We start from the raw sequence: 10,000 nt of genomic DNA, 5'->3' as shown, positions 1-10,000 counted from the left end.
GCTAACCCACACACCTCACACATGCACACACACAAACACACACACACACACCTCACACACGCTCTTTTCATGGAGCCAGGGCAGGCGTGGTGTAAATGGTGACCATGTGACCTGTGTGAATTTGAGGTGGCGTGGAGAGGCAAACGGAGCTCGTTTTTATCGATAACAACAATGCGCGTCTCACTCAGACACCGTTTTCCACTGAGACACACACACACACACTCAGACGCTGTTTTCCACTGAGAGACACACACACACACACTCAGACACTGTTTTCCACTGAGATAAATAAATCCATTTTCTTCTCTTGTGTGTTTCCTCTCCTTTGTTCCACAGATGATATTGAGTACGGCCATGTTTACAGCCCTCATGCAGTCTGATAAGAACTACAATAACACAAAGGCTGAGGGAATGTAATGATTGCTTTCTAACACGTTCGTGTTTCTCCTAGCGTGCTAGCACTAGGATGAGATGAATAGATTAAGCCCAGCATGGCCACATATGTTAGATGAGAGAGAGAGAGAGACAGAGAGAGAGAGAGAGAGAGAGAGACAGAGAGAGAGAGAGAGAGAGAGACAGAGAGAGAGAGAGAGAGACAGAGAGAGAGAGAGAGAGAGAGAGAGAGACAGAGAGAGAGATGCCTTTTGAAAACAGAGGCCACCCTTTCTTCTCTGAGGGCTGGATGGATGAATGTCGGTTCTGCAAGGTGACTGCGTGGGAACGCCACGGTACTGTGGTTCTGCTGTTTCACGAGATTTCCTTTGTCTGATTTGCTGCATGGAACCTCATTCTGAACTAACAGGCCGGAACTCAGCCAAGGTGTCAGACAGACATTTCACTCTCATCACCTACCCTCTCTCTCACACACACATCATCTCTCTAACCAGCTATGCTGATGGCAGCTTTGAAAGAATGCATCACAAAAAGTAGGACCTGTGAAATTCATTATTGAAATAGCAACACCCCGCCAGCACATTGGCCTTCTCGATGTGCACTGGTTAGCATACGTTAGCGCTTGGCTCTGGTGCTGTCTACGGGGCGGACATAATGGCGGCCATTACAGGGTAATGCAGCACAGTGCAGGAGGTGGGGTGGGAGGCGTGTGAACGCAGCTAGAGGTGTCTTTACCCATCAGGATACGGGGGAAAGATAGAATCAAATAAATGAGAGATACATAAATGATGAAAAGAACACGAGCAGGAAGAGTGTGTGTGTGTGTGTGTGTGTGCGGTGTGTGTGTGTGCGTGTGTGTGTGTGACACGGGGAGACGGGAGGCCCTTCTGACTGGCATCTAGTTTTCCAGTTCAGTGTGCTATGTGACGACCCTGCGCGCGCACACACACAGATACACACACACACACACTCCTATGCCCATGCCCTAATTTGAAGGGTATTGCCAAATCAGCAGTTTCCCCCGCAGTAGGAAGGTGAAGGTGGACCGGTCACACTGTTCTGCATTCTCCCGACGCCATGGAAACGCACCGCAGAGAATCTCAAAAGGACATTCTCCCGACGCCATGGAAACGCACCGCAGAGAATCTCAAAAGGACATTCTCCCGACACCATAAGAAACGCACCGCAGTGAATCTCAAAAGGGCTCAAATAAAAGTGACTCTCTTCACATGGTTTTATCATCCACCCACCTCACCTGGAGAAGAAGACCAGAGAGTGACCTGGCCTGCTCAGATTGTCACCAAATGCTAGGGCTCCCATTTGGAAAGCTGAGTTAAGAGCTAAGTCAGTCTATGAGCTAAGTCCTGGTACATGAACTAACGGCATCATGTGGCGTGAGGCTCACCTGCGTGTGCTTAGGATCTTTCTCATGGTATCACATTTGCAAATAGATTTTGCATAGATTATTAAGCAAGCTTTAGTTAGACTTTAGTTAAACCCCTTTGCCCAGCCTTTAAAAGAACACGCCGATTTGTTGGGACTTTAGCTTATTCACCGTATTCCCCAGGGTTAGATGAGTCGATATATAACCCTTCTCATCTCTGTGCGTGTAGTGCCTCGGTCACGCAGTAACAGGTGCTTTGAAGTGGCCGGCTCCTATAGCCTAGCTTAACACAAGTGCCTCGAAGTGGCCGGCTCCTATAGCCTAGCTTAGCACAGGTGACTCGAAGTGGCCGGCTCCTATAGCCTAGCTTAGCACAGGTGCCTTGAAGTGGCCAGCTTCTATTGCCTATCTTAGCACAGGTGCCTTGAAGTGGCCGGCTCCTATAGCCTACACCTCCCAATAGTGACAAAAGAACTCCAACATTTTCCTATTAGGGGTTTGCACGGCGTGTCATCAGATCTGGACGTCGCCATATTGGAGATGCTCGCCTCATTAGAAAGCATTAGGCACTGAAGTAAATTCCTAACATCGTCAAGGAAAATGGTTAATTATTGCCGTGTTTTAGGTTGTACCAATAGGTCAGACTGAGAAAAACATCTGGTGTAGGTATCGACTTCCAAAAGTTATTAAAAAACCAGGGAGAAAGGAGAATAATGCCAGAAGTTATCAGAGGAAGGGGGGCGCTTGTGGTTGTACTTGGTACTTCGTCTCCCTCACCCAACTCATATGGATCTGCGCTGCCAATAAACCGTAATTTCTCGAAATATCGCGCCTTTTCTTGTGGTCCAAGTCCTGCCCTATACACCTTTGCATCTTAGACGCATTTTGATGAGCTTTTCTGTTGTTTAGACACGGCTACAATCACGTAAGATAAACAAAGTGCATAATACTCCATTGTACTTCATTCACTGAGTATCGCCAATATGGCCGCGCGTGCTGGGTTACCATGGTTACCGGCCAGAACGTGACGTCCGTGCAAACCCCTAATTTGCATGTTGTAATTTGTATAGTTATAACGTGTACACATAACAATGTCAAATGAGACACAGCCATGTTGTAAGCGTATATATACTCAACTACTATGTTCACATTCAGGCGAAGCACTACTTGGGCGGGGTGATTTGGAGGCAGCACCTGAAAAGCTCCGGTGTTACTTCTTCAAACCCCAAGTAGCAGTGAAAACATAGTCCCAAGTATACACTTGAAAACATAGTCCCAAGTATACGCTTACAAAATAGCTGTTTCTCATTTGACATTGTTATTTGTAGACATTGTAATTATACAAATCATCCTAGTTCGACTTATCGAACTCTGGGAAATACGGTGAATAAGCTGAAGTCCCCAAAAAGTCGGTGTGTTCCTTTGACATTAAGACCTTGTATGTGGAGCAGTCAGCGTGTTAAAAAAACAACAAAACAAAAGGCTACTCAATGCCCTTCCTGACCTTTACATCCAACAATCTGTTGGGTTCTCCAAAGGCGTCCAGGACCTCAGTGTTGTGACACGTACTCTCTTGAGCGTGTCCATGCCAACACACATTCCAACGAGAGTACAAGCAGAGGTTGTTTACGGGCCTGGCGTGAGGTTGTATACTGGCCTGTCGTGAGGTTGGTTACGGCCTGGCATGAGGTTGTTTACAGCCTGGCGTGACTCATGCTTACTTCCATTACATTTTAATCATGTTTTCATCTCCTCAATTAAATTGGTAAGTATGGGCGTTTGGATGTACAGTTTGCATGTATACAGTTAGCGTTAGTTAGCATTAAGAGTGTTTGCACTCCTGCCTAGTTAGCGTTACAGTGTTTGCACTGCTGCTTAGTTAGCACTGCTACTTAGTTAGCATTAGAGTGTTTGCACTTCTACTTAGTTAGCATTAGAGTGTTAGCACTCCTACCTAGTTAGCGTTAGAGTGTTTGCACGCCTGCCTAGTTAGCACTGCTGCTTAGCTAGCATTAGAGTGTTTGCACTGCTGCCTAACTAGCATTAGAGTGTTTGCACTCCTACTTAGTTAGCGTTAGAGTGTTAGCACTCCTGCCTAGTTAGCGTTAGAGTGTTTGCACGCCTGCCTAGTTAGCACTGCTGCTTAGCTAGCATTAGTGTTTGCACTCCTACTTACTGTAGTTAGCGTTAGAATGTTTGCACTGCTGCTTAGTTAGCACTGCTACCTAGCTAGCATTAGAGTGTTTGCACTCCTACTTAGTTAGCGTTAGAGTGTTTGCATGCCTGCCTAGTTAGCGTTAGAGTGTTTGCACTGCTGCTTAGTTAGCACTGCTGCTTAGCTAGCACTGCTGCTTAGCTAGCATTAGAGTGTTTACACTGCTGCCTAGTTAGCGTTAGAGCAGTGGTCTCCAACACGGTGCCCGCGGGCACCAGGTAGCCCGCGGGACGGCTATGAGGCGCCCCCAGCGCACCTTCTAAAACTAGCCAACAGGTCGCCTGCAGATCACGCTCTAAAAACACGCTCTATTGTGAAGTTTTCAATCGATATTTAAGTCTAGACCAGAACCATTTTAAGAATGTATGTAGCCATACATCTGTAACATTAAATTGATATTGGTGATATCTTACAAATTGTAGCTGCGTTAAATTTTAGCCTTTGGCTCCAAATCCGTTTCCCATTCAGTCTTTAAACAACAACAGAAGCGGAGCGCATACACGCTGCTCGCACGCATAGACAGTAAAGGGGGGAAAACTAGCTCGTCTGGTGTAGCCAATGGAAGCATATCTTTGCAAAAGTTCTGTGGCCATTCCATGTTCGTCAAATACGGTTCTTGCATGATTGTTCAAGAACTGAAAAACAATTGCTTTAGCTCACAGGCCTTTTCTCCTCCGTAGGCTACTGCCGTATAATAGCGCTTAAAATGTTGTGGCATGCATGACTGAGCAGGACTGTGCATTACCTTTTTTGTCAGATCATGGAGAGATTTCAGGTGTGCAATAACTTTAAAAGGAGTTTTCATATGTTAGGGTGGTGTGGGCGATTACTATTGAAATGTTTAAACTGAATTCAGAACTTAAACTCCACTGAAATCAGAACTTAAACAACCCCTGAATTCATAATGGTGGGTGGGTATAAATTGGGTACAAATTTTAACCCAAATTATTAATTGCACAAAACGAAATAGATTAGATTCCCCATGCAAACTTTGAAATGAACAAACTGAACAAACATGTTGGTAGTGTTGCATAGGCCTACACAATATTGATAATTTAAAAGTACAAATCTCATAGGCCTATTATTTAGGAGGACTACCCTCGCAAAAAAGGGGTGACGGTATGTTTGTTTCAAATGAGTAGCCCTCCATATGATTTCAAATGAGTAGCCCTCCATATGATTTCAAATGAGTAGCCCTCCATATGATTTCAAATGAGTAGCCCTCCATATGATTTCAAATGAGTAGCCCTCCATATGATTTCGGGTCTTCAGGTAGCCCTCATTCCCAAAAAGGTTGGAGATAGAGGGTGACAATTTTTCGGGACTCCCGCGGGTCACAGTATTCCCGCGGGTTTCCCGCAGTACGGGAGTACATTTCACTGTTGGTAACGTGATTGGGACGGGACAGGAAATAATAAACGGGAGCTGGCGGGAAGCCAGAGATTATTAACTTAAAAAATGACGCTGCAATGCAGTGAGTGCGCCCAAAGACGTGAGGCATTTCGTTTTAGAAAAGAGAACCAATTACAACCCACAATACGTTTGTTGTTGATTGGTAGCCTATCAGAGCAAGACAAGCAGCTGCCCTGTTCACAATCAATCAGCTTCAGCGATAGGCCCTAAGGCAAAATGGATGCAAAGAAACAGTTACAGGCGAAAGTATCAGCAAAGGACAACTCTATTCAATTGCACGAGCTGTCCGGGAAAGCGATTCTCGTTGAGTTTATTGTGTCATGCAATGTTGGGGCATGACACCTTGACGATCGCATTCCTCAATATATTTATCGCATAACCCTGGCGGAACACAAAAAATTGTTTTGTTTACTCATAGCAACGTTGCTATGCTTCGCTGGTTTAACGTGATGAGAACGGTGCAAACTTAACTGATGGGATGAGATCTAACTATGAAATGATTTAAGCATAGCCTACAGCAAAGTACTGTAAAATATGTAATTTTAATATAGCCCAAAATGATCGGCTATTAAAGAAAAGTTAGACAAGGCTTTCTGCCCTACCAAAATGTATGGTCACCGCACGCTACTGTAGCCTAACAGTCGGATAACTTTAGACATCAACATAGGGAGCGGGACGGGATTCGGGAGTCTTTCTCTCGGGATTTTGCGGGACAGAATTTTTTTGGGGGGGCTGTCACGTGATCGGGATATGACGGGAGTATTTGTGCGGGCTCGGGATGGGACGGGAGTGAAAATTGCTTCCCGTGTCACCCTCTAGTTGGAGACCCCTGTGTTAGAGTGTTTGCACTGCTGCTTAGCTAGCGTTAGAGTGTTTGCACTGCTGCTTAGCTAACGTTAGAGTGTTTGCACTGCTGCTTAGTTAGCACTGCTGCTTAGCTAGCATTAGAGTGTATGCACTGCTGCTTAGTTAGCGTTAGAGTGTTTGCACTGCTGCTTAGTTAGCACTGCTGCTTAGCTAGCATTAGAGTGTTTGCACTGCTGCTTAGTTAGCACTGCTGCTTAGCTAGCATTAGAGTGTTTGCACTGCTGCTTAGCTAACGTTAGAGTGTTTGCACTGCTGCTTAGTTAGCACTGCTGCCTACTGCACTACTCCGCTGCTGAGCCGTCTTACCTTGGCCTCCAGGAAGTTGATGACGTCCTGGTTGCTGTGGTGATCTCGCTCCAGCGCGGCCATGCACAGCTGAGCCTTCTCCACCTCGCGGCTAAGCGCCGAGATGATGTTCTCGAAAACGCACACGCGCTCCTGCACAGAGTCCAGCTGCTGACCCACCACAGCGGCGGCGACGGCGGCGGCCGCCTGGTCCTCCCGTAGGCTGTGGGCGAGAGACATCTCCTCCTGACACCTCCCACCGCCACCCTCCCCGCCATCCACCTCCAGCAGAGGGTCCAGGCTGCCCACCCCAGGGCTGGAGAGCTGTGAGGGGGGGGCCAGGGGGGGCAGGGGGGGTTGGCTGGAGGTGGAGGTTGACGGGGGTAAACTCTGCACAGCTCTCAGGAGGAGCTGCAGGTGGGGCATGTGACTGCTGCTCTCATGCTCTCGGACCTTCTCTGTGGTGCCCTACGACACAGGACAGCACAACACCATGGAACACACAAAAATACCCTACGACACAGGACAACACAATGGAACACACAAATATACCCTACGACACAGGACAACACAACACAATGGAACATACAAAAATACTCTACGACACAGGACAACAGAACACAATGGAACACACTATATACCCTACGACACGGGACAACACAACACAATGGAACATACAAAAATACAAAAATACTCTACGACACAGGACAACACAACACAATGGAACATACTATATACCCTACGACACAGGACAACACAACACAATGGAACATACTATATACCCTACGACACAGGACAACACAACACAATGGAACATACTATATACCCTACGACACAGGACAACACAACACAATGGAACATACTATATACCCTACAACACAGGACAACACAACACAATGGAACATACTATATACCCTATGACACAGGACAACACAACACAATGGAACATACAAAAATACCCTACGGCACAGGACAACACAATGGAACACACTATATACCCTACAACACAGGACAACACAACACAATGGAACACACTATATACCCTACGACACAGGACAACACAACACAATGGAACATACAAAAATACCCTACGGCACAGGACAACACAATGGAACACACTATATACCCTACAACACAGGACAACACAACACAATGGAACACACTATATACCCTACGACACAGGACAACACAACACAATGGAACATACAAAAATACTCTACGACACAGAACAACACAACACAATGGAACATACAAATAATTGTACAAAATGTAACAAAACACATTGAAACACACAATGCACTACAATATAACTAAACACATTGAAACAACACAGAAAAACATACCAAAACAACCCAATAAAAAGCTAAAACACTGAAATACACCTACTTAGAGTAGACAACACATCAAACAACCTACACAAGTAAAAGTCCCTTCTGAGCCTGGGCCTTCACTATAACATTATAATGCTTCATACAATATATAAACTGAGCCTGGGCCTTCACTATAACATTATAATGCTTCATACAATATATAAACTGAGCCTGGGCCTTCACTATAACATTATAATGCTTCATACAATATATAAACTGAGCCTGGGCCTTCACTATAACATTATAATACTTCATACAATATATAAACTGAGCCTGGGCCTTCACTATAACATCATAATACTTCATACAATATATAAACTGAGCCTGGGCCTTCACTATAACATTATAATACTTCATACAATATATAAACTGAGCCTGGGCCTTCACTATAACATTATAATACTTCATACAATATATAAACTGAGCCTGGGCCTTTTTGAACATGTTGGACAAAAAAATCTTCCAGCAGATCAGGCCAGATGTGAACAGAATGGAAGTGAACTGATCTGAAGTGGAGAGCAGCACAAGTACCTTGAAGGTGCAGCCGACGGCGCAGAACATACAGGAGTCTTTCTCCTTGGACGCCGCGTGTTTACCATTCTGGAGAAACAAGAGCGACACATTGGCACATCACGTGACCCAAATCAGAACGCTCTCATGGGTGATGTCACATGTGGAATAAACGTTCGCCAGCGTGGTCAGCCAGCGTGGCCGCGAGGCGGAGAAGTGGGGATGTGTTTACCTTTTGCTTCTTTTCTGTGGTCGCAGGCTTCTTATCGCCTTGACGATGGCAATTATGCACCTATAATGACACAGCACACCATATGTACTTCTGTTACTATGACGCAAACAAAATCATCTCAAAACAATTACTTTCCCCCGCGCTATTGGACATTTACATAATGAGAAGAAGGTATCATTTCACAGTTGTTGATTGTTTCCACACTCCCTCTCTCTCCCTTTCTCTCTCTCTCTCCCTCGTTCTGTCTCTCTCTCCATCTCTCTTTCTCTTTCTTTCTCTCTCTCTCTCTCCCTTTCTCTCTCTCTCTTTCTCTCTCTTTATGTCTCTCTCTCCATCTCTCTTTCTCTCTCTCTCTCTCTCTCCCTCTTCCCCCTCCATATGCAGAACTCATTCCGATATCCAATTTCACCTCTGAGAGGCCAGCAGGAATAAGTTCAGTTTTACGTGAGCTTTCTGACTATTGTTTGGTGCTCGTTCCCCTGCAGATTCTTGTGATTTTTCCGTGGTTGCATCATGACCATCTGCCCCAGGCCAGGTGGAACCTTCCAGAGATTACTCAAACGGAACACATCTGCCCCAAGCCAGGTAGAACCTTCCAGAGATTACCCAAACGAAACACATCTCACATCATGACCATCTGCCCCAAGCCAGGTGGAACCTTCCAGAGATTACCCAAACAGAACACATCTCACAGAGGCACACACTGAACATGAACATTTCACAAACATGTCATCTCTTCATTACAACATGAACATTTCACAAACATGTCATCTCTTCATTACAACATGAACATTTCACAAACATGTCATCTCTTCATTACAACATGAACATTTCACAAACATGTCATCTCTTCATTACAGCACAGGCTCATTGAGGACGGCTCACATAAGATCTCTCCACTTTCACCTCTGCATGTGGATACATGCACACTGTGCTTGTATCTCATATTTTTTTTATTTGTATAAATACATTTCTGTGTCTATGTATTTCATCTCTCACTTCTCTATTCAACATGTATATTAGCATGTCAATAATAAAAAATAAACTAGATGTACCGCAGAGCGGTACAAAATATGACCGCCGCCCAGTCCAGCACATTTTTTCCACAAAAAGAAATCACGCTGAAAGGCCTATATGATTCTAACTGTCTCACTAAATTGCATTATCCACACTCAATTCTCACTGGTATCTGCTAGACAACAAATACCAAAACATGATTAGTTCATAGATTTCACATGTAAAATTAATTTTATACAACCCCACCTCCATCTTGCCTGTTCATAATTCTGAGAAATTCTTGATTGTTTGTGTTATGTTTATGTTATGTGTGT

General features: G+C 44.9%; 1 protein-coding gene across 1 annotated transcript in view; it reads right to left on the bottom strand.

Annotated features, from left to right (window-relative positions):
- traf1 (TNF receptor-associated factor 1) overlaps positions 1-10,000 on the bottom strand; it is a 36,763-nt gene that overhangs the window by 9,670 nt on the left and 17,093 nt on the right. Inside the window, exons 5-7 of the mRNA XM_076271228.1 lie at positions 8,670-8,729; positions 8,459-8,527; positions 6,579-7,025 (exon numbers count right to left, since the gene is read on the bottom strand). Coding sequence (XP_076127343.1) covers positions 6,579-7,025; positions 8,459-8,527; positions 8,670-8,729 — 576 coding nt within the window. The remainder of the gene's footprint in view (positions 1-6,578; positions 7,026-8,458; positions 8,528-8,669; positions 8,730-10,000) is intronic.

The sequence above is a fragment of the Alosa pseudoharengus genome, unplaced genomic scaffold (genome assembly GCF_046254945.1).
Source record: "Alosa pseudoharengus isolate Yale_2024_CS ecotype anadromous, Long Island Sound unplaced genomic scaffold, YU_APseudo_1.1 YU_APseudo_1.1_scf_6, whole genome shotgun sequence".
NCBI lineage: Eukaryota > Metazoa > Chordata > Actinopteri > Clupeiformes > Clupeidae > Alosa > Alosa pseudoharengus.
The sequence above is the reverse complement of the archived record's forward strand: the minus strand, read 5'-3'. Positions and strand labels throughout refer to the sequence as shown.